Source organism: Theropithecus gelada, chromosome 10 (genome assembly GCF_003255815.1).
Source record: "Theropithecus gelada isolate Dixy chromosome 10, Tgel_1.0, whole genome shotgun sequence".
NCBI classification, from domain to species: Eukaryota; Metazoa; Chordata; class Mammalia; order Primates; family Cercopithecidae; genus Theropithecus; species Theropithecus gelada.
Window position 1 is genome coordinate 32,213,204 of NC_037678.1, and position 25,092 is coordinate 32,238,295.

Genomic DNA, 25,092 nt, shown 5'->3' on the forward strand with positions numbered 1-25,092 from the left:
CACAAGGACAGGGCCTGGTGTGCATGTGGCTTTAGCACCAGGCCTGGTCCACACCTCAGGCAGCCCGACGTGTTCTTGAAGACAGTTGTCCACTCGGCATCCCGTGGCTTGGAGTCCTCGTTGGGCTCACGCTCCCATCCTGAGTGGGGCACGATCACCTCATGGGTCAGTGTCTGCAGGCCATGGTCAATGATGACCATCTTCAGGGGCTCATATGACGACAGGTTCCACAGTGTGCCTGTGGGGTGTGATTGGCCAACCCGTGCTGACCATATGCACCGCCCGCCTACCTCCCCAGGTGGCCACGCTCAGGACCTGTCCCACTCTCCTCATGTCCCAGCTCACACAGAACAGTAGGAAGTAACAAAAGCTGTGAGTGGTTCTGAGGGACACCAGTACTGGTTTCCAGCTAGGAAGGAACCCCAAAGGGGAGGAGGTGCAGAGAAGGGTGTGGCAGTACTGTCCCGTCCCACCCATTCCCTGCCACACGGCAGGTGGCACTAACACTCCTGAGGCCACAGGGCCTCACAGAGACATGGTCAGGTGACCCTACCTGTCCCTCAGGTCCCACAAGGCACAAGCCCCACCACTGCACTGTTGGGGTGGGAACCAAGGAGGCAGGTCCCAGGGGAGTTTCTGTGGGGGCAGGAGGTGAGGGGACATGCCTGAGGGGCCCACTGTCAGCCTCCCGCCTATAGTAGAGACTGGGGAGCCTGTCACAGCATCTGGGCCTGATGACTGGCTCCTGGGGCAAGCGTCTCAGTGGCTGCACTCCTGCCCACCGGGCACTCTCCCAGGCGGTCGCAGGCTGCGTGGCCTCGTTCCTCCCGTGCTGAGCCTCGCACTCTTCTCTTCCCAGGGGATGTGGGCATGGCCAGGTCCCACTCACCAGTGACAAGCTCGCGGACCTCGTTGTCCCGGGCGGCCCGCAGCAGGCGCACCAGGGCAGGCACACCACCACAGTCCCGGATGGCGGCCTTGTTGTCAGTGTCACGGCCATAGGAGAGGTTGCGCAGTGCCCCACAGGCCCGGCGCCGCACCTCAGCCCGCGGGTGGTCCAGCAGCGCCACAAGCAGCGGCAGCCCCCGCAGCTGCCGTACACGCCGCTTGACACCCTCGTTCTCAAAGCACAGATGTTGCAGGTAGGCGGCCGCATTGGCCTTCACGGGGTCCACGGGGTGCCGCAGCATGGCCAGCACCTCAGGCAGCTCAGGGTCCCGCCAGCGCGGCTCCTTGCGGGCGCTATCCACTGAGGGCGAGCGCCGCACCAGCCGGTCCAGGCTGCCCAGGCTGCCCCGTTCAGGCTGGGCCAGGGGCGCCGTCACCGCTGGGAACGCAGGCCGTTCATCTGTCAGCTCGCCGCCATCATCTGCCGCGTCCTCGTAGGCCCTGCACAGGCAAGTGGGGCGCGTGGACATCGTCACAGCAGCCGCCAGCCCCGCCTCTGAGCTGCCCCATGACACCTTCTTCAGGACTGCAAACTCACCCAGCAGGGCTGGGCTGAGAGCACCTGCATCTCCGCCCGAAGCATGGTGGGGACACAGAGAGTCATGCACCAGCCCAGTGAGAACCAATTCACAGCCAAATGCCAAACCCCAGCCAGAGGCTATCAGGACCCAGGCAACCCTCCCAGGACAGCAAGCTCACTCACTGCTGTCACCAGGCAGTGTTCCCCGATCCCAAGCAAAACATGTTTCTGTGCGATATCTGCTACGGCTGCTGGAGAGACCCACCTCCCTTCCACGAAACCACCCCATCTTCCATGAGGCCCATCTCTGGCTGTGTCAGGATGGAGAGGGGGTAGATGGCTCTCTCCACATGAAGCCATCCCAGTAGGACCATCCGAGGGGTGTTCAGGCCACCAGGCCCTTGCGGCACAAGATCTCCTTAACTCTCAGTAGCCCTGTGGGTTGCTGTCATCAAACCCACTGCCCTGAGGCTAGGAGTGGTCAGGTGACTTGGCCAGGGTCACACAACAGAATCCAGACCCGGGCTGTGGTCATGTCCCCACTCCAGAGATGCAGAAACTGAGGGCAATGGGGACAGAATCAGGGGCTGTGACAAGGGCCAGGGCTCTGGGTTCTGGTTACCCAGAGTGTGGATGGAGCAAGGCCGGTGGTCCGCACTCTTCCCAGCTTTTCCTAGGCCCTGGGCCTGCAGGATGGCGCCCAGCCGAACTCCTACCACCCCAGGGTCCACCTTTCTTCTCTCCCTGACAAGAGCCAAGGCCAATTCAAACTAACGTGCATGACTAACTCAACTGCAGCCACTTCACAAGTGGGGCACTCTGTAGTTGGGTGGAGGGTGGACTTCCCAGAGGAGGTAGCCACAGGGAATGGGGTGCAGCTCACCTGGTGTGAAGGCCCCGCCCACACTCAGGCCTCCTCCTCGTGGCCGTGCCATAGTCAGGTTCCAGCTCAGGGCCACCCTCGTCATCAGCGGCCAGGCTGCGCGTGTCATCCTCCAAGCCATACGGCTCTGCCTGGAAGCGCTCGGGCAGGGAGCGGCCACCTGGTGGCCCAGGCTCAGGACCCACTGAGAAGGCCTCCCGGTGGCCAGGCAGTGTGAAGCAGCCATCACCAGGGCCTGGGCCAAGGGGGCCAGCACGTGGGGGCCGCACACCCAGCCCTCGGGACAGGCTGCCATAGCTGGAACTGTCCCGGGGCTCGGGGCCTTCGGGAAAGCCAGCCCCGCTGCTGAGGTAGGCTCGAGAGAGTGTGGCTGCCGGGCCACCACCACGCAGCAGGAAATGCCGGTCCAGGGCACCATCGGCAAAAGGGCCTAGTGGGGGGCCGCCATCCAGCAGGGGGAGTCCGTCTGGGCCCAGGGGCACCTGGCGTACTGTCCGAGTGGTCACCGTCTTGACAGTCTTGGTGACCTGGTAGATGAATAGGCAGGTAGGTGGGGTAGCCCGAGAGACATAGAAACCGCTTTGTTGGGGCCTGGCTGGCCTTAATTTCCCACTCGAGCAATGAGGCCCCCGGTGGCAAGCTTCCATGTCCACTCTGCAGGTGAGACAGCTACAGCAGCCTGGCCCTGCTCACCTACCCACTGCCTGGGCCTGTCCATACCTTGGTCTCGGTGCGCCGGGTCGTGCCATCTTCAGATGTGACAATAGACACATGGGAAGTGGGTGTGCCGGGGTCCTCCTCCACCGTCACGGTCTCCTCCAGCACATCAGGCGCCTCCGGCATCGTGGCCAGTGAGGCCTGGCTGCCTGGGCTCTGCTCCTGGGGCAAGGAGGGGCATTGGTGGGCAGGCCTGCTGCTCAATCATCCCTGGAGTGCAGGTCCCCACGCACAGCAGCTCTGCCTCAGCTCGTGCTGGCCAGCACACCAGGGTGCCTTCCTCCTGGTCCTAAACCCACCCACCCCAGGGCCTGTCTCGGCCCAAGCTAGTAAGGACAGCAATAAGTTCTTGCCCTCTGAACATCAAGGTGCTAACCCTGCCCTGGCACCCCATCCTGGGGTGACCCTGGGGCTGGACCCCCATCCCACGCCTCCTCAGGCTGAGTTGGCAGATAAGGCCACAGACCCTGGGGGTGAAGTCTAGAGGGCCCTCCCCAAGCTGCATGGCCTGGCTGCCACAGGCTCCTCCAGGCCCCACGAGGTGCCAGTGAGACCTGCGGGATGCATTCCTGATGTCACCCGCCACCCCTAGCTGGGACATCATGGTGTCCTGGGGCCTCCTCCCTCACCTACCCCAGAAACCTTGAGTATAGAAGCCTTGTGGGGGCTGTTTCAGCACTGCCTACTGACTACTGTGGCCACACTAAGGTTCCCGCCACCAACGCCAGCCAGACGCCCTCAAGGGACAGAAATACGCAGTTCCCAGAACGCTCTATGCACCTGTAGCACCAATACATCCTTACTCTTTCCAGCCCAGACATTCTTTAGTGTTGTGCAGGTACAGCCTGGCCCTACCTCAGGCCAGTGGCTGGCGCCCCCAGTGACTGAGACTCTGGGCATCGTATCAGAGATCAGACACAGTGGATTTGAGCCTATGGGTGCCCTTGCCACCATTCTGCATGGGGTGACGACACTGGAATTCTAGGCAAGACAGCTCTGGACTGAGACCTTTCTATCCACATGCCTACTGACTAGACTTGCCAGTGGGAAAACTGAGGCTCAAAGAGGATAGGCTGGCCCACATCAGAGCCAGGCCCAACCCCTGCTGCGCTGAGTGGCTTGAGGACCTGAGACCCACAGCCTGCTCTGGGCCTCTGACTGCACAGGTGCCTGGCCCCAGGGCCACATGGCACCAACATCCGGGGATTGGCATCTAGCCAGGACGGGCAGAAGCTGAAACCCAAGCCCTGGTGGGTGGGTGAGGGGGAGCACATTCCCAGGCAGCCAGGGCAGGGTCAGCAGGAGGACAGGCCCCGCTCTGTGGCCCAGGCCCCTGGTCCCTGCACAATGGGTCCCTTGCCTGGGCCCCCTGGGGCCTGCACAGATACCAAGCTCTCTGCCAGGCTCCAGAGGGAGACTCTGCCCATTCTTGGGCCTGGGAGGTGAGCCAGGCTAGATACTCAGCGCTGCCCTCAGGACCTTCCTACCAAGGCCTGTGGGCTGGGAAGCCTCCCCAGGTCAGGGTCCTATCCTGGTGGAATACTTGACCCCCAAATGCACGCAGTGCAGGTGTCCAGGAAGGGGCCTGCACCAACATGTTAGGACAGGTGTATCCCTCAGGCTCACTGACAGAGGAAGGAAGTGGCCACAGAAGGTACCTCCCCCTCTCCCGGGGCAGGGTCTTAGAGGATGACAGGTAACTTTATAGATGGGAAAACTGAGGCCTGGCAGGGGGAGAGGATTTACCTAGAACTTCACAGTGCAAGTGGGATTTCAAGCATCCCCAGAGAAGGCAATCTGGCAAGGAAGCCTTTGGGCCTCATCTCACCCTCAGTCTTGAGATGTACGTGGAATGCCTGGCTAGGAAAAGGGGACCTGTTCCCTGAGAAAAAAAAATAGACTGAGGCCTAGAGTGGGGACAACTGGTATGCCGCCACGCAGGGCAGGCTGGGCTCTTCTCCAAAGGCACTGGGGAGCTGGGACTGCTCTGAAGCAGGAGAAGGCTTGTGTGGCCCATCACTGCTGGGGCTGGGCTACCCCATCTGTATCTGGCAAATGTGTGTCAGGCCCTGAGCTCTCTCTGCTGGGCCCTGGGGGAGCTCATCAGAGTTCAAGCAGGTGCCCAGGCACCGAGGGGCTGCAGTTCTGGCAACGGGGTGAGGAGGGTATGCAGCAAGACTGAGGGGATGTTACCCAGGACACTCTGCCAGTGGGATGTGGCCCCTCATAGATGCATATATTTACATCTATTAAAGACTCAGAGAAGAGCCCCCTCCTCCCTAGGTAGGCAGTGGGGGTAAGGGGGAGACGAAAAGGGGAGGACATCTCAGGACCCGGATGCCACTCTGTGGCCCAGCTTATCCCTCCCACCAAGGCTGTGGTGCAGGTCTGACAAGCAGAGCTGGGGTGGTCCAGGAGAGCCAGGTCCCCCCCAGCAAGACCTGGCAACCGTGCGGCATCACCCATCAGCCCCGGCCTAGCAGCTCGGCAGTAGGATCCCAAGGCCCCAAGAGTCCCTGCTGGCAAATGACCTCAGGGAGCTAAAAATGGGCGATGACTTCACCCGGCTGGCAGGAGCATGAGTCAGCCAGTGATAAAGCCCGGCCCCCGCTACACATGCCCAGGCACACACACATGCATATACGTGACCCCTCAGACAGGGACACAGGCACGTACATGTACCTGTGCGAATACCCAGCCTGGCACAGGCCGAGCACATCAACCTGTGTGCTCTAACAGCACCCCAAGGGCACGGCGCCCACTGTTCCCTGAGGCACACTCGTGAGCACACATCCTCCCGTCCTCCATCGTGTGTCAAGACCCTTATCCAGGCAGGGCCTCACAGACTCTCAACACACAGGGACAGGGGCCACCAACTCTGCCAATCACCTGCCCAACATCCACTCTGGGAGTCTCAGAGCTGGCTGGCAGAGGGAGAAATTGAGGTGTAGAGTAGTGAGAGGCCCTAGCCATCTGGTGGCTCAGGTCTCTGCAACATCTTTAGGGTGGGGCTGTGGAATGGTGGGCTGACTCTCAACAGAGGAGTTGGCTGCAGTCCCTGGATCCCTGTCTGGCCCCAGTGTCCATGTCTGACGTGCGCCTGCCCAGACTGGCCCACTCTCAGGGACCTGCAGCCTCACACAGCCTCTGCCTCAGACCCGACTCTGGGCTGTTCCCCTCTGCACTCTAGACATCGGGTCTACCCTGAACACCCTACCTCCAGTCCAACCCCATATGCTGCATTCTGTCAGTCGTCTCTCATCACCTCCTCCCCAGCCGGGGCTCCATCCTTGCTCCTCTTGCATCCTGCCCAGGCTCCCAGCACTCACCCCTCCCTTGGCTCTTCAATCTCTGGTGCACCAGGTCCGGGGCCCCCAGGACTGGCCTGGAAACAGGCTGCTGCCCAGGCCTGAGATTTCCCATGAGCTCCCTTGGGCTTGTGGGAAGGGCCAGAGTGGCCAGGGAGGTAGACCACCTACCCCTGCTCACAAGAGGGTCCTAGGAACACAGGGATGAGCCCAGCATAGGGGCTCTGGGCCCCATCACGCACCTGGGACTCAGCTTCTTCACAAGAAGGTGGGAATGACAGAGGGGGCTGCGGTCATGGGACATGCCGGGTAGCACTAGTCCTACCTTTGTGGCAAAATGCAAGGAACACAGGGAGCAGAAAAGCAAGACTGGACTAACACAGAGAGGGACTGCTGGTGGACAGGTGGCTGGGCCCTGGTCCCATAGCACTTATCTACCCGAACCGCTGGACTTCACAGATGTACAACCACAGTCTGTGTCCTGAAGAACAGACTGCAGGAGCAGGCTCCTCCCCTGTCCACGGCCTGGCTAGCACACACAGGGAAAGAGTTAAAGTGAGATTGCACACCTGGATCTCACACCTGCAGGCCAGGCTCCCAGAGGGCAGGAGGTGGCTGCCATCAGTTGGATGAATGAATGAATCTCCTCCATCCCCAGCATGGCCCTCCCAGGTAGAGTCCAGGACAAGCCAGGCTGGCATCTTCCACCAGGCAGCAAGCCCTTGGCCACCACAAAATGCCCTTTCCCTTAGTGCCACAGCTTCTGACCAGTCTCCAGGACCTGGAGCTCACTCCTCCACACAGCAGTGCACCTGCCAGGGCTTGGCCCCAGGCAGAGAAGACAAAAAGCCAAGCTGGGGGAGCAAGCTTGGGGTGGGAGAGCAGGGCTGACTGTCATCCACCTCAGCCTCCCCAAGCTCAGCTCAGGGTCATCAGACACACTGTGACCATGGATTTCCCAAAAACCATTCCCTCCATCTCTGAGGGCCAGACTCTGGGGGCCACACCAGGGCCGTATGACAGGCAGGGGCCTGGCTACCCAGGTGGGCAGTTGTGTGGGAGACCTGCCTCCCACCACAGAGGGTCTTGGCTGGTCTCTCCTCTGCTCAGTTTCCCTGCCTATTACTGAATCCAGCACTGCTCAAAGCAGAGAGCAGACTGCCTATGCCTCCGCCCCCCCGCCCCGCCTCAATGCTGAGAGGGGGAGGACCCCGTTTTCCTTAGAGATCCCCTCCAGCATCCATTAGTGGGCAGGGCCTGTCTCTACCCCTCCCATCACGTGCGCCTCAGAAGCAGAGAAGACTTCCATTAAAGCTCCGGAAGCTCCTTTGCAGGTCCCGGGAGTCAGAGCCGGCGCAGGGGGTGTGGAGGGAAGAGGAGGAAGCCTCTCAGGGAGCAGAAGGCCTACCCGGGCTTCCCTCTTCAGACTCCAGCCTCCTTCCTGCACAGACAGAAGCTGCTCAGGAAGGCCCTGGCTCTCCACCCGTGTCCCCAGGCACCTGTCCTGGGCGCTGGCCAGGAAGCGCCCATCCGGTCCCGGCCGGTTCCAAGAGGAGGGTCAAACTGCCAGGGGTCCCGGCCCCCGAGGACCCGGGGATGGGCTCCACAGTCCCCACGGCCCCTCCTGCACACCCGGGGGCACCGCACTCACACTGCCACCCGCCTTGCCCTGGCCCTAGGCTGACGCAGCCCAGCCAGGGGCGCAAGACAATAGCCGCCTCGGGCCAGCGGCTCCGCGGAACAAAAGCTGGTCGTCCCGGGCAGGCCGGCGCCCCGCCCTCCGCCTCCGACCCCTGGGCCAGGGTCCCCCCAAGCCAACTTCCCTCCAACCTGTCTGAGTTCGGCCGGCATCGGGCCGGGGCTCGGGGGCTCTGGCCAGCGGCGAGGGTGGCTGTGGCTGGACCAGGCTCGGCTCCGGCGCCTCGGCCGCTCGGGCTCAGGCTCGGCGGACTCGCTCCCCGCGGGGGCGGATCTGGCGGCGGTCACGGCGAGCAGCCAATCGGGCGGGGCCGCGCCCAGGTGGGGCGTGGCGGGGGCCGGGGAGGGCGTGACGGGTGGGCGGGGTGAGGTCCCGCCCCCCAGAGACAGGGGGTGGGGCCTGCAGCCCCGGGGTCGTACCCTGTCCACCCACCCCCCCACCCCCACCCCCGACTCACTGCTGGCTTGGGCGTCTGCTCCCTCCCCTCCCCGCGGCAGGGGTGTCATTTTCCCGCCGAAAGACTTTGGCCAAGTCCTTCCCAGGCCTCGGTTTATGACCACACTTCACTCCGCCTGCTGAGGGGGAAATAGTTCCGGCAGGGCAGGTGCCCGTGCTGCGATGGACAGAGCGCAAGGCCTCCCTCACTGGCACAAACCTGGCTGAGACTCAGTTTCACCTGCCGTGAAATGGGGGCCGGTGAGACAGCAGTCACGGTCTGCGAGATCCCTCCAGTCTCCCAGATCCGCCCCTCACCCTCCTGCCTAGCCGCCACTCCGAAGGGACCTGCAAGGAACTGTCCCCACAGAGTTCACTGGGGACCTGGAAAAGGGCCCAGCAGGGGACCCCCACTTTGTATCTTGGGCTCTCCCCATCGAGGCACAGAACCCCGGAGTGCACCCCCACCGCTCCCCCAGGCCAGCCTCAATGTGGGCCACACCCTAGGGAGTCTGGTTCTGCTTCGGTGAAAAACGGGATGGGAAGGGCTGGGCTGGAGCCACCTTCTTATGTCAAACCCCACAAAGGCCAAGCCAATGGCTCCAGCATCACGAACAGGGAAACAGGTTCCGAAATGAAATGAGCTGGGACCAACCCAGAGAGGCTCAGTGGGTCTGGAAAGAGAAAGGGCTCGGGCCCAGGCCTCCCACTGGCTTCTCCACGGACCCCTCAGAAAACAGCCTCTGCAGGGACCACACCCTGCTGCCCTGAATGCCATATACGGAGGCCAATCGGCTAGCATGCTCAAGTTTCTAGGTGCCCACAGTGTGCCCCTCTGAGTCTCAGTTCCCCCACCTGCAGAGGGGTGAGCTACCCTAGTATTGGCCAAACTCCTGTATCTTGCATCTAGGGCAGACCTGCCTGGAACCCCTGGAGCAGAGCGCAGAGGACCAAGCACTGCGCCAGAAACGCACCCGCATCTTATCTTTAAGCTGGCTCCATCTTCTCAACTGCACCAGTTGCTAGTGCCCCAGCCACCTACCCACCTCAGATGAGCCCGAGGCAAGTTCCCTGATGGCACCCCTCCCCACCAGGTGGGCGTCAGTCCTGCTTCAGCTGGCTGTCTAGAGGAGGGGCCCCTTCCTGCTGGAAGATGAAGGGCAGGTAGCCAGGATCCTGGAGCAGCCCCGTGAGTGCAGGAGCACTCCCCCTGACCTGGTTCCCCAGCCTCAGCCCCCAGCTACCTGCCTTGCCTGCCGTTGCCCGGCTTCCCAAAGCCCAGGCTCTGACCCTGTGGCTCAGCAGGTAGATTGCTAGGCACTTCCTACTGAGACCAATCTGGGAAGCCTGGCCAGCCCAATGTGGCCCTGCCTCCCCTAGTATCCTCATCAGCCCAGCCAGTTGAGCTGCAGCCCTGGCAACACATGCTCTCTTCAATCCCAGCCTGAGAAAATCAAGGGCAGGGGTGGAGTGGGGCCGGGGTGGGGAGTTCAGGGGCAAGGGTGGTAGGTGGAGGGGCAATAGCCCGAGGTCTTGAAGTATTTTGCTTGAGGAGGTCAGGGTAGCTCCAGGCTGTGGGAACATCTTCCCACCAGGGCATCAACCCTCTGGGGTGCCTCGGGTCCTCCCACACTGCCTGTCTGAGGACTGTTCCGGTCTGGGAGGGTTGGACTGAGCACACTGGCGCCTGAGAGGCGGCCTTGGGGTCACTGGCTTCTACTGTCCCCATGTGGCCCAGCTGGGCCCAGCATTCTGCTTCCCCTGCTCAAGTTTGAGGGTACAGGCCTCACATTTTGGAGTATCTCAAGTCTGAGGCTGTGAGGGTGGTCCTAGCACTGGGACCCACCAGAGGCCTCTGAGCACCAGGAGCCATGAAAAAGGGCCCCCCCAGTGAGTCTCAGACCCTCTGGGGACATTAATTTGGCACTGACCATGCACTGGTGCTGGGCTGGGCCTTTTATGAGGATCTCGTGAGCAGACGTAGGAAGCGTGACTTGCCTGCTGGCCAACAGGACACCAAGACTCAGGGAGTAGTCACCAACCCCAGGTCCCTCGGCCTGACACAGGCTGCTGGTTCTGAGCCCCACATGCCCCAGTCAGGTGAGGAGAGCCCATGGGGCCGCCTCAGCAGAGACCAGCATTTGCTCCTTTTCTCTCTAGACGAGAAGGGCCAGGCTGCCCCAAGCTCCTGGCATGTGTGTGCCAGGCACATGTTCCTAGAGTCAGAGCCCAGCAGGACCAAAGAAGGGCGGGTGGGGGTGCAGGTGCTGGGAGTGTGCTGGGGGAAGTCTGGTTGCTGGGTTTAGAGGGGCAGGGAGCTGAGCCAGGGAGACAAGACTCTGCTGGGTGAGCCCTCTTAGGGTCACTCTGTGAAGAACCCAGAGGCCACAGCAGGAGGCAACCCCCCGGCCTCTAAGCTGGGTGGTAAGGAGGGCCCCCCTTATCAGCGGCTGCTGGGACAGCTCCACCCTGACTCCTCACTGCACTAGGCCTCAGTCAGTAACAGGAACCATGATAATCACACCACATCCCAGGTCTCCCTGCATGTACTTGTTCCAGCCTCCCAACCCCAAGCCAGGGGCCCCTGCTGTTTCATCTACAGGTTAGAGCACTGGGGTGCTGGGAATGGGGTGTCCCAGTGGTCTAACTGTTCACTGCATACCCCAACTTTAGAGTTCTTAGGGCCTGGCCATGGAACACAGAGGGCTCTATATCTCCTGAGGCTGAGTAGGGGCCTGAGCCCATTCTGAGGATAATGGCCAGCAGAGAAAATGAGGCTCCCAGGTCAGCCTCTAAGCTGCAGGCAGAGCTCTGGGCCTTGCTCCAGCCTCCTGCTGGGGCTGACCCACCAGAGCATGCAATGAACACCGTAGCAGGGTTAGGCATGAGGCAGGCAAACCCCTAAAGTGTCTCTAGGTAGACCAAAGAGCTGCCCAGAACAGACCCCATCCAGCTGCCTGGGCCCTGAGGGCTCAGGGGAGGGTGCTGTTCTGAGTGTTGGGCTGTGTCCTGCCCACTCTTCACATGGTACCTAGCATACCCAAGTGGGTCCAGCCCAACCTGGGATCCCATTTTCCTTTCCTCCCCAGGAGCCCCATCAAATCTTGCAATAAGCAACTGCATGCTGGCTTGTGGTCCACCAGGACCCACTGATTGTTTTCCCATTTGGCAATTTTCACCCTTCCCAAGTCACTAGGCTGTTACCTGGAGGACCAGCTGTTGCCAGGCCATTGGCAGGGGCTGCCCACCGCCCATGCCACCACTGACCATGCCAGGCTGCTGGGCACGCTCCAGCTGCAGGGCAACATGGCGCCGCTCTTGCTCCAGTGCCCGTGTCAGCCTCTCGAAGCGGGCCTCCTGCTCCTTCACCGAGGCCAGGATGCTGGCAGCCGAGTGCACATTGCAGTCCTCCATGACCAGGGCGCCCGCCAGCTGCAGGCAAAGCAGAGCAAGCTCAGTGGGGTGGGGCACCAGCCTGGCAAGGCCATCACGGGCCCCTGCCCGCCCCACTCACAGACCATACAACTCACTCCCAGACCAGAGCATCCAGCCCTCTAGAGGGAAGCACATTGATTAAATTCTAAATTAAAAGTCATTAATCCGAGACTGTCTGGAAGCAGCGGGCTCACTCCCCATGGGTCACGGGACTCTGACCTGGCTCCTCCACTTCCTGCTAAGGCCTAGCAGAAACATGGGCCGTGGGCAGCTTGGAACCCGCTGGGAAGGGCAGGAAGAGCTGGTATGATGAGAGCTTCCTACCTCCCAGGCCCTCTGCTGCCCATAGCACATGCCAGCTCACCCTCCATTTCACAGGGCCACCTCACTCCCATCTCACAGAGGCAGATGCCAAGGCCCAGAAAGGGTGGGGGACCATTTGTAGCCACACAGCAGGTGTGGCATGGCCAGTGTGGCCAGCAAGCAGGGAGTGAGAAGCTGCTCCACTGATGGGTACCCAAGACCCTGAGGCAGGCACACGTGACCATAGCCTGAGAGCTCCCGGCAACATTGGTCTGCAGACCAGCAGTCCAGCCTCCACTCACATCCACATTGGCCAGGAACAAAGGTGGTGCCTGCTACACGTGACAGAGTGAAAACTGAGGACAAGCCTGGTTGAGGTTCTGGCTGGGGGTGCATGAAGTTAGAGATCCTAAGCCTGGAAGTGGCTGGTGTGTGTGATGCCTTATCCAGAAAAGGGCAGGGGCCAGGCATCGGAGGCCAGGCACAGGGTGGGATTGGGTGTGCCGGGCCCAGCCCAGTGTTGCCCTTCAGGGCCCCAGGGGAGCAGGCAGGGGCCATGAGGGCTTGGCAACTACAGTGACAAACCAGCACTTTCCCTCCCGGCTTGCTCCCTGGCTGCCCAGGATGTTTGTTTTTCACGGGTAAAAAGAAGCAGGACAAGTATATGGAGCTCAGATCCAGGTTCACTGCAGTGGGCAGGGCATAGCCACGAGGCCACACTGCCCGGAGCACAGTGAGCATGGCCCAGTGCCCAGGCCTGCTCAGGCATCCTCCTGGCCGGTCCCGCCAGCCTGCTGAGGCTGACTGCTGGATCCCTTGCCCTTGCACCAATATAGGGCCCTCCATGGGGAGGACACACATGGCAGGTGACATCCCCAGAGGATCAGCACTGCTGCTCACTGGTCTGGATGGAGCCAGCTGCAAGGACAGAGCCCCTAAGAGAAAAACCAGCGCTGAGCTCAGTTGCGCCAGTGCTGGCTGGGCCAGCAACACGGTGCGAGGACATGGGTGCACCTCATAGGTGAAGAGACACCGTGGAGCCCAGCACCACCAACAGCTGGGAAAACAGGCCCAGCAAGGGCGAGAGACCAGTGCAGGCCCCAAAAGCTGCTCTCCATTTCCGCAGCACCTGTCCCACAAATGAACTGTCAACACGAACTTTCGGGGAAGCCAGCGTGAGTGGAGGAGCTGTTTTAAGCCAGCCACAGAATGGAAGAATGCAGGGAGAGCTGGGGGCTGCCACCCGAGACTGAGGTGCAGACTGGATGCTCCAGCAAAGGGAAAAACAGCACTGCACACGCAGAGCATGGTCACACGGCTCTTCTCTACACACCTGATGCTGTCTATCCACACACAGGTCCCAGACCCACCAACACAGGGGAGCCTTGTGCATGAATGGACTGAATCCAGTTCTGGGCCTGAGGTGGGAATGGTAGGGTATTCCCCCTGGGAGGGCCAGGGCAGATGGCAGGGGCCATGTCACTGGAGCCCCCAGCCCAGTCCTGGCTGTAGCACAAGCCCGTCTCAGCCGAACCTCGGAATCAAGGGGCAGAAGGGAATGGGATGCAGCCCTGGATGGCAACAATCGGGACCACAGGGTAGTCATTGGCTTCGTGGACCTGGGCTGGCTTACTTCCCTCCCTGTGCAGAGACATGGACCCTCACCTACACCACACGCCCCATCCCCCATCTAGCAGGACCAGGCTTGGGTCGCAGACCCTGAGGACAGCTTATCTGACCTAAGCCTCTCCAGCACACCCTGGCTCTGGGGTCTAAAGATGCCCACCCTAAAAGGGCCCACTGGCTCTGGCTGAGGGCTCAACTCCAAGGCCACAGTGGGAAGGTGACCAAACCCCACACTGACCTTCTCATTGCCCAACTTGGCTCAATTGGTGCAAAATGACCATGTGTCTCTCTGGAGACATCCAGAAACACTGGCCAGTGTTTGGGGGGAGAGTCTGGCAGCCATGCTCAGGACAGCAGAGACCTCGGTGCTGGGCCTGTGCCATCTGTCCCAGCTACAAGGTATGCCCTGCATTTGCTCTGGGGGAAAGTGCCCTGGGCCCGCAGGTCATGGCCTTGGCACCTCAGGTGTCTCAAGAGCAACCTGGGACACGCTCCAGGCAGAGCACGGAAGGCCCAGGTCCACTCCTCTGACAGAGTAGCCTCTGGCCTATGACAGGAGCCCATGTGGATACAAGGGATCCCAGCCCAGAACCATAGAGGGCTGCTTTTCAGATGATAACTCAAAATGCTGCTTTTATATTCAAGTAATATATCACGTCAAGGAAAGCAAAATGTGCATGGATTCTTAAGATCGATGGGGCCTGAGTGGATGCTGGGCAGAGTGGGCACCAGATTTACTTTTGCTAGAGCCCAGGAGAGCCTTGGGGGCAGGCTGGGAAGGGGGACGCTGCAGGGACTCTGGCTGTCCTCTCTAGCCAATGCCACCTTGGCCTCCCCTAACCTGGGAAGAGCCCAGCATTGCCCTGTCGGGTGGACCCCTCACGACCCCCCACCCAAAACACAGCAGCCAGCTTCATGCCCAACTCTGAGGAGGCCACTTCTTGCCAAACATGTTGGCCCCAGGAGTTTACTTAGCAGCAACGCAGGAATGACAGTGCACAGTCCACCAGTGACCAGACTTCAGGACCATGTGGACACCATATTCCAGCCAGAAAACATCAGGAACTGAAGAGGGGTTGGAAAGGTTGGGGCCAAATTGAAACTCTGAAAAATAAATTGCAAAACAAAAGTGACGACCCAGCCCCAGCAACAATGGACATTGGCCTGGACCCAAGGGGGGTCGAGAGCCTCCAGGTGCTCTCACAGGACGAACTGCTGGGCAAGCAGGTGGCCCAAGGAGAGAAGCATGGCAGGAGAAGAGGGTGCCCCAGGCACACAGCCCATGGGAGACTAGAGGGAGGGAAAGCAAAGGAGAGATGGGGGAGGATGGACAGACAGATGGATACAGGGATGGATGGGGGATGGATGAATGAATGGAGGGTGGCTGGGGCAGTGGTGGAAGATGGACAGAGGGATGGACAGATGGATGGATGGGTGGGGGGATGGTGGGGGATGGACAGAGATGTATGGATGAATGGGGATGGACAGATGAATGAATGAATGGGTTGGGGGGATGGTGAAGGATGAACATATAGATGAATGAATGGATGGGTGGGTGGGGGGATGGTGGGAGATGGACATATAGATGGATGGATGGATGGATTGGGTGATGGTGGAGGATGAACATATAGATGGATGGGTAGGTAGGAGGATGGTAGGGGATGGACAGAGAGATAAACAGATGGATAGATGGGGGGATGGTGGGGGATGGACCGACGGATGGACAGATAGGGGAATGAGGGGTAAGAGGACAGATGGGTGAATGGATAGGCGAGTGGGTGAAGTGATAGAAGGGTGGACAGCTAGATGGATGATTGGATGGGTTTATAGATGAAATGAATGGATGGATGAGTAGTAGATTTGCAGGTGGGTGGCTGGAGGGATGGGAGAAGAGGCCAGATAGAAGGTGGTGTAACTGAGTGAGTGAACAAATGTGTGGACAGGAGGCTAGTAGGTGGTTATATAAGAAAATGAGGGGAGTTGGGAAGATGGGTAAATGGTGTCTAGTTGGATGGGAAGGTGGCTGGATGGATACGGGTGGTGTTGGAGGGATAAAACGATGATGGAAGAATGTGTAGGAGGGTGGGCAGATGGGATGCTGAAGGTTGGGTGGATGGAGGAGTGGATGATGGAGAAAATAGAGTGGGATGCATGAATGGAAGGGTGGGTGGGCTGTGTGGGGGCTGGTGGGCAGGAAGGTAGTGCTGGAACCTCATTAAGTGGAGAATGTCCTGGCCCCCAAACCCTCTGGGGCAAACCACAGTCAGCACACACTGTCAGGAACATGAAGGCATGGTGAGGAACCTGAGGGTAGAAGCTAAATCCTTTCCCTGAAACCAAAGCTGACATTTGACGTCTTCTTGCCAACCCAGACATTCCTCCTCGGGAGTGCAGCCAGAGCCTTGTCCGGAAAATGAAATTATGGGGCCCGAGTCCAATGTGGGTTGAGGAATTAGAGGAATTTCCGAAGGGTCAGGCCAGTGAGGGGTGGCAGGCGGGGCCTAGCTCCCATCCTGACCCCTTGCCAGCTGTCTACCAGGACACAGCCAGGGCTGCGCTGGCCCCCGTGACGGGAGAGAGGGGATGGATGACCATCGAGCTTCCTCCCACACCCCCTCCCCCCTCCACCCATCCCTACGAGCAGGAAATGACGCCAGAAGTGTCCTGGCAGGACTTGGACCCAGCCCCAGCACCCACCGTCTGCCTGGGAGGACATCCTGGGAGCTGCCAGCACAGAAACTTGCTCCCCACCCTAGCTGGCCAGGCCTTGTGGGGGCCCCATGTTTACCCTGTTGCCCCTACTGTGGTCAGATGGTGCCCAAAGCCTTGCGGGGAGCTTCTGGCCAAGCCCACTGGCCAGGCACTGCACCCGAGCTGGGACAGGGCCAGAGCCAAGGGCCTGAGGTGTGGGGTTCACAGGGCAGAGTCCACGCCCATCTGTGCCAAGGCCAGGACCACAGTCCCTTGCAGACTGTGTTGGGCCTGGGGTGCCTGGGCTGGGGATGACAGTTCTCAGCCTCTAAGCAGCAGAAGGAACCCCTAAGGAAAGATGGACAAGCGTGACTTTGTGAGAATGAAACTTTCTGTATTAAAAAAAAAAAAAAACAAAAAACAAAACGGGTCACACAGTGTGGTCATGATTTTTAAAGAACTGACACCATTTAGAGCCACACATGCAGAGAGTGTTTTGATGAAATAAAGAGTGCCAGCGCTACTCGCACACCATGACTCCAGCATGGTGAGGCTGGTGTGGGGTGTGCGGGACCCACCACACTAGGCTCTCCACTTCTGTGCATTTGTAATTTTCCATAATGGAAGAAGCAGACACAAAGAAAACGAAAAGCCAATCGGCATGTTGGGATCAAGTATTTGTAACATACAACAACAAAGTGGCATCCTCAACCCATTAGGGGCTCTCATAGGCTGCTCCACAGCCCCACAGTCCTGCCCCTGCTGGTGTACCACTCCTCGAAGCACGGGCCGCTGGCATCATCAGAACCTCAGTAGGAAATGGACAAACCAGATACCCTCCCCACCCGGCAGGCCAGTGCAAGCAGAGGCCAGGGACTAATCTCTCCAGGAGCCAGGGCGGTGCCCACTGTCAGAGAGCCATAATCAGATTCAGCCTGGAAATTTGATTTCCCCAGCAGAGGCGGCGAGCCAGGCTGGATGAGACGCCATCAGGGGGTTGGGTAGAGGGACAGAGATAGTTCCCCAGGCTGTCCACATGCTCACTCAGTGGCACCCGCTGATCATGTGAGCGACCACTCCCACGTCCAGGGAGACTACTCAGAAAGGGCCTCTTCCCACGGTGCTCCTGCCCTGCACTAACGCAGTGCCCAAGGCCAAAGGTGGCCAGGACCAAAGCTACACTGGTCAGCCCCAGGGGGCCTGCTGGATGGGAGGTCCAGGGGCACCAGGGACTGTGTGGGGCTGATACGGAAGTTGGGGGTCTGGTCAAGGCAGGGACACTGCTGGGGGCCAGGGAGCTGGGCAGCCTAAGGTTAGGGTAAGGGCTGGCTCTAGGGAATGTCAATGGCCGAATGAGCCCAGTGACTACAGGCAGGATGTGACAGGTGAGCAGGCGGGGCAGGCGAGTGTCCCAGCAACTGTCCCTCCTCTGGGAGGCATGAGCCACAGGGAGCCACTGCTGGAGGTCCCTAAAGGGTCTGGGCTTAAGATTCCCAATCTAGCAGGTCACAGACACCTGCTCCCTGAGCCAACAGCAGCATCCTTTAAGTCTGCTTGGTCTCCTGAGACCTGCCTCTCCATGAGGAGACATGGGATCGGGTGGAAAGGAGTCCTCCAGGCCCCAATTCAAAACAGCCCCCAATGCCCTTCCTGCGCCTGACCCAGACTCTAGCTGCAGCTGCAGCAGACGGGGGTCCTGCAGACTCCAAGCCGTGGAGTAGTGGCAGTGAGGGCCACATTCTCTGGGCTCCCTGCTGCAGCCTGCCCAGGACACCACCAAGGGCTCAAAGGCTGGGGAGCTCCAGGGAGAGGGCTGCAGGGGCTGCCAGCGCAGTGTCTTCTCCCCTGCACCCTCAGCCCACCTAGTCCACCCCCAATGATGAACATGAAGCCTGTAGGGGTGTGGAGAGGTGTAGTGCCCCACTGAGTGGGCCGGACATTGGTGGTGGCCCATTGCCTCCACGGCTTCCCGGGACGGGCACCCACCCTGCAAGGTGCCGTGTGGCTCATGCCCCTGCCTCAGGGAGGGCAGGCGCAGTGGAGGCGGGGTTGGGGGGGGCGGTTACAAGGCCCAGACATGGAGCTGAGCCCCATCCTCTGTACTCTGGGGTGGGCACAGGGACCAAAGCATCCCTGAGGAGGGAACTGACAGGGCTCATAGCTAGGCTGGGATCAGAGGCAGACAGCCACAGGACCTGGGAGCCCTGCCCTACCACGCCCTATGGCCCCACTGAGGCGCTGTAGGGGACAGCTGTCCACCAGGCTGAGGGGCCTCAGTGGGCAGGTGCAGCAGTTGCCATGCTGGCCACCAGCCTGAGCACACAGGGCCCTCCGCCTGCAATGCCCTTTCCCCCCCGAAGATAGTGGGTAGACCCCTTCTTCCCAGCCCCTCTATCGCCATGGCAACATCCAGGCTTCTCCTGAGGGACAGAGCCTCTTTGTGGTGACACAAAGCCCCTTTGAGGGGAGGTGGGGGTGCAGCTCCTGGGAGCCTGTGGCCAAAGGGCCCCTGGGGGGTAAAGCAGGGCCCCCCAGCCCAGGCCCCCTCCCAGGTTGCGGAGCCAAGGAAGCTGAGGTAGGAGAGCCTTGAGGTTAGCCCAGCCTGCCCCAGCTGCCCACCCAGAAGGGTCTCCGGATGGATGAGCCGGACAGCCCGGGAGGCCAGGCCGAGGCTGGGCAGAGACAGTACCGAGGAGCCTCTCTGCAGGAGCTAGGGGGTTCCCGCTTTCCCCCTTGTTGTTTTGACAAAGAACACACTCTGCTTAGATAAGTGGAAAACAGCACTGGCAGCAGAGCTCCTGACGGTCAGGAAATGCCCAGGATGGCCGCAGGAACAGTGCCTGGTGGGAGATGGGGGCAGGAAGTCCTCTGTGGGAGGGCAGGCAGGGGCCGTGAGGCGTGAGGTGGAAGGTCAGATAGTGGGAGGTCTGGCACCAGGTGTGCTGAGAGGACTGGCCCCGGCATCATGGCCCCACCCAGTTCACTGTCCTCTCACTTCTCTGGCCTTGGCCTCCGTCTTCACCTGTCCACCCAGGGGAAAATGTTGCCGGCCTTGCTGCAGCTAAAACCCTGGGACAGGCCAGAGTTGGATAACAGGGAACCTCACCATGGCTTGGCTTATTCCAGGGCTGGGGAAATGGAACCCTGAGGATGATGTGGGTCTCTGGCACAGTGACAACATGGCTGCCCCATCCATGCTTCAGCCCCACAGCCAGGGAGGCAGAGGAGGCCAGGCCACATTTCCCCAGACTCCCAGCCCTGGAGTTCCTCCTGCACTGGCCTGAGGGTCCCTGCCCCCATCCCCACCTCCCCACCCACTGACTGCTGCTGACCAGGCACCTGGCAGCTCCCTGCATGCAGGCACCCTGCCCAGAGGCCCTCCCCAGGTGACCTCACTCTGACCCACAGCAGCTTTGCTAACTAAGCCTGTGCGGTGGGGTCGGGGGGGTGGTCACTGGCCCCCCGCGGCAGTACGAGGAGGTGCTAGCCCAGGGAGAGATCCATTCTTTTGTAGGCAAATCTACCCGATTACCAGGGAGTGGGGCCAAGGGCTGCCCCCACATGGCAGTGCCTGGGTCAGCAAACACTCACTGCATCCCCTACGCAGGCCCTCACCACACCCCTCCCAGCCTGCCTTCCCCACTGGCATTCCACTGTCTGCTGACACCTGCGGGCACAGGGGTGGGGGTTGGGACCCTCCAGCTGCCGTGGCAGGGAGTGGCCATAGGGTGGTTGCTGTGGTGGATGGAGGCCATGGGGTTCAGGATGGATCAGAGGAAGGTGTGGGTGACAGAATAAGTCCGGGCTGACCGCAAGAGATCAGGCCTGGGTGGCTGGAGGGAAGGGCTGAGACCCTGAGCAGGAGGGTGCAAAGTGGGTCTGTGAGGCTGGAGAAGCTGAGGGACTGCTAGATGCATGAGGTTCTGGAAGAGGGGGTTCAGGCTGGAGACAGAACCACCAGCAGCTTCAGCCTGTGAAGCCGAGAGACAAGACAGGTGCAAGCCCCAGTGCCTCCTCCACAGTACCCTCCCCTGACCTTCTAAAACAAGGAGACAAAGTCACTTTCCCAGCCATCATCTTCCCTGCACTGGAAGGGGCAGAATCAGGACCCAGCACTGAGAGGTGAGCCTCAGGAAGGAGGCAGTGCTGCCATCTCTTGGGGACAACAGCCTGTCCCCTAAAAGTCCCAAAACCCTTGGGAAAGGTGTTTCTCACTGCACCCTTCTCCCACCCAGCACATCAGAGGAGCCAGTGGTACAAACCCTTGACCCAGCATGAAGTAGAGCCCACCCTGTGATATGCAGGGAGGTTCCACGTCTCATTTGGTCTGCCCTTGCCCCAGGGTCCTGTGTGGCCTCTGGCCAGCGCTGGCTGCTCCCAAGGCGCCTGGAGCACAGCCCATCCCTCCCAGAGCCTGAGCTGGACACTGGCCTTGCCGCTCCCAACCCCCTCCCCTGCCGGGAGCCAGCTCCACTGTGGAGTGCCCATGGCAACAGGCCTAGACACCAACCTCCAGCAAGTGCGCAAAGTCCTGCCTTTCATATGCAAGCAACGCAGAGGGCCAGGCAGGGAGCTGCACTACCCCATCCAGGGCAGATTCCAGGCCCTGCGGCCTCCCATCTGGCTCCCACTCCCACATACCAGGAGAGCCACAGGACTCGACTGTGTGTCCAGTCCCCGCCACAAAGAGGTGGGAACCTTGCAGAGGGAAGTGCTGACAGTTTGGGGCCCTCCTCAAAGCCACCTACTGGCATGTGTGCAGCTGCCCACACTGCTATGGTGTGAACGCCAGTGTCCCCCAAATTCATGTTAAAACCCAATCTCCAATGTGACACTATGAAGAGGTAGGGCCTTTAGGAGGTGATTAGTGCCCTTATATGATCAGTGTCCTTATCAAAGCGGCCCTTGGGGGCTGCTTTACCCCTTCCGCCATGTGAGGACACACAGAAGGCACCATCTATGAACAGCCTTCACCAGACATGAAATCTGCTGGCGCCTCGATCTTGGACTTCCCAGCCTCCAGCACTGGGAACAGTAAGTTTCTGTTGTTTATAAGTGACTCCGTCTAAAGGTATTTGGTGGCAGAGCGTGAATGAACTAAGACACACACAGACACACACACAAGCACACCCACGCAAAGGGACTCACAGATGCCCCACGGGCACAGGCGCCAGGAGGCACACTCGTCCACACCCACGTGGCTGCTGCTTGTCCCACCTAGAAGTCCTGACAGGCCCTTTCGGGGATGGGGGACATCTCGGCTCCTGGTGAGGATCAGCATGCTAGGTAGACCCCATTCCTGTCCTGGACACCGGGCAAGGCAGACCCCTCCAAGACCCCGGAGGCCAGGTCAAGCCTGCCCCTAACACCACAATCTGCAGGACCCTCTGCCTCTGATCCCGTATGAGGTTCCTCTGAGACACGTGGGAGTGGCTGGGCCTGCAGACCCCGAGCTTGCACAGACCCACCTGCAGGGACAAGCACACCCTAGTGCCCAGGAAAGACCCTTCCACCATGGGTCATTACTTAGGAAACAGCTGGTATGTGCCCTAGAAGGTTAAAGACGGTGTTCAACTCCACTGGCCACAGACCACAATGAAAAGAAGCTGCTGGCCGGGCGTGATGGCTCATGCCTGTAATCCCAGCACTCTGGGAGGCCAAGGTGGGCGGATCACCTGAGGTCGGGAGTTCAAGACCTGCCTGACCAAAATGGAGAAACCCCATCTCTACTAAAAACAAAATTAGCTGGGCGTGGTGGTGCATGCCTGTAATCCCAGCTACTCAGGAGGCTGAGGCAGGAGGCAGAGGTTGAGGTGAGCTAGGATCGCACCACTGCACTCCAGCCTGGGCAACAAAAGCAAAACTCCATCTCAAAAAAAAAAAAAAGAAAGAAAGAAAGAAAAGGAGCTGCTATGAACAATGAGGATCCCATGGAGGTTTAAAGAAAAACCCGGCAGAGGCAGTAAACAGCAGACTGCAGAAAACACACAGTGTGAGACTAGAGAAAGTACACTAAGACAGTTCCCCGAACCCCAACAGCAAATGGGAGAGATGACAAGAGGATGGTGGGAGCCACCGAAGACAGACCCCAGGGCCAAACTTCCACATGATAGGAGTTCCCAGAGGGAGAATGACAGACAGTGCTCTTCCAACCACAGAAAAACGACCAGAAACCACCTCAACTGGAGTGCGTCCAATGGGGCTGTCAGCGTCGGGGCTATCAGTGTCGGGGCTGGAATCTGAGTTAAGGTATGAGCTTTCTATCTAGAAAAGAAGCCCAGGAAGTCATGGATGTGTCTATCTCTGGTTTTTATAATTCAGTCTCATTTCCTCTGGCTCCTAAATGTGCCGTGTCCACTTCGAGGTGTAGGGAGGAGGTCTGTCCAGCCCTGACCTGCGGGCTGTGCTGAAGCCTGGGCCACTGTCTGCACCAGGCTGTCTGTAGGCCTGCAGGGGCTGCATGCTGTCGCTCTGTAAATGTCAGCCTCAACACGCTGCTGCCTGCTGCCTGGCTCCCGTCTCTCACAGCTCAGACACTGTTTTATGATAAGAAAGAGCTGACAGCTTTGTTAAAACAAACAAACGCCTCTCCTCTTCACTTGAGATCTTTTACAAAGTTAACATTGCTCTGAAACCCCATAAGGAAAAATTATGGTGAGGTTTCTGGATTTTCAGAGGCAGCAAACTCATCTTACCTAGAGCCCTGGACTACCCAGAGAAGTAGTTTTAAGAACCAAAAGAAGAGAATAATTTGGGAGTCCGTGAGGCCTGGATAACACAAGGGATCCTGTGCTTGCACTGCTGGGATTCAAATTTGGGGGCTGCCACCACCACGAGTTTGTAAGAAGCCCCCAGTCGGCACATGAAGATTGTGTCAAGGGAATAGCAGCTGCTGATGTGTGGAACTGATTTTTTCAGCAAGGGCCTGCGATTCTGAATGCATTAAGGCAGCTCCAGTTGTCTGTAGCAGTCCTGTCAGCTGCCCATTGGGAGCATTTTTACTGGCTCAGGAAATTCATGGATCTGTGGACTGATGACTCCAACAGATTAGGTATGAATCCAAGAACCACAAAACAAAATCTAACCAAGCCAAACAACCACCAAAAAATAAAACAGAATAACAACAACAACAAAAAAACTCAATTTGTTTTCCTTTTCTTTGCATGATATTAAAATAAAAAGATGGTAACAGACTACCATAAACATTTATGCACCAACAAATTAGATAACCTAGATGAAATGGAAAAATTTCCCAGAAACACACAACCTACCACAACTGAATCATGAAGAAATAGAAAACATTGATTAGATTTACAACTAGCAACAAAACTGAATCAGTAATCAAAAACCTCCAGCAAAGCAAAGCCCAGGACCAGATGGCTTCACTGGTGTATTCTACAAAACATTCAAGTAATTTTAACACCAATCTTCCTCAAACTTTTCCCAAAAATATAGAGGAAGGAACACTTCCCAATTCATTTTATGAGGTCAGCCATACCCTAATACCAAAGCCAGGAAAAGACACTACAAGAAAAGAAAACCAATAACTTATGAATACTGAAACAAAAATTCTCAAAAAAAAAAAAATACACTAGCAAACCAAATTCAGCTGCATTTTACAAGAATTATAAACCCTAACCAAGTGAGATTTTACTCCTGGAATGCAAGGACGGTTCAATGCACAAAAATCAATCAATGTAATACACCACAGTAATAGAATAAAGGACAAAAATCACAATCATGTCAAATGATGCAGAAAAAAACACTTAACAAAATTTGATAGTCTGTCATGATAAGAAACAATCAAACTAGGAAAAGAAGGAAACTTTCTCAACATGATGAAAGCTATATATGAAAAGCCCATAACATCATACTCCATGGTGAAAGACTGAAAGCTTTTCTCCTAAGATCATAAACAAGACAAAGATGGCTGTTTTGATCACTTCCATTCAACATAGTACTAGAAGTTTTAGACAGAGTAATTAGGCAACAAAAAAAAAAAAAGAAAGAAAGAAAGAAAGAAAGAAAGAAAGAAAGAAAGAAAGAAAGAAAGAAAAGACATNAAAGAAAGAAAGAAAGAAAGAAAGAAAGAAAGAAAGAAAGAAAGAAAAGACATCCAAATTAGAAAGGAAGAAGAAAAACCATCTCTGTTCATAGATGACATAACCTTATATGTATAAAACACTAAAGATTCCACATGCATTTTTAAAAAACTCTATTAGATGTAAAAAATGAAATCAGCAAAGGTACAGGATAGAAAATGAATACCCAGAAATGAGTTGCATTTCTATATATGAACAATGAACAATCCAAATGGGAAATTTAAAAAACTATTCCATTTATAATACCATTAAAAAGAATAGAATACATAGTACTAAACTTAAGAAACTTAAGATCTGTACACTGAAAACTATAAAATACTACAAAGAAAAATTAAAGAAGACCTAAATCAGTGGAAAGATATCCCATGTTCATGGCTGGGAAGATTTACTACTGTTACAATGACGATACTACTGAAAGGGATCTA

At 58.0% G+C, this 25,092-nt stretch overlaps 1 protein-coding gene across 1 annotated transcript in view; it reads right to left on the reverse strand.

Annotated features, from left to right (window-relative positions):
- ARVCF (ARVCF, delta catenin family member) overlaps window positions 1-25,092 on the reverse strand; it is a 47,855-nt gene that overhangs the window by 8,848 nt on the left and 13,915 nt on the right. Inside the window, exons 2-6 of the mRNA XM_025400532.1 lie at window positions 11,715-11,942; window positions 3,072-3,230; window positions 2,352-2,878; window positions 890-1,389; window positions 55-238 (exon numbers count right to left, since the gene is read on the reverse strand). Of these exons, the coding sequence (XP_025256317.1) occupies window positions 55-238; window positions 890-1,389; window positions 2,352-2,878; window positions 3,072-3,230; window positions 11,715-11,924 (1,580 nt within the window). The 5' untranslated portion in view covers window positions 11,925-11,942. The remainder of the gene's footprint in view (window positions 1-54; window positions 239-889; window positions 1,390-2,351; window positions 2,879-3,071; window positions 3,231-11,714; window positions 11,943-25,092) is intronic.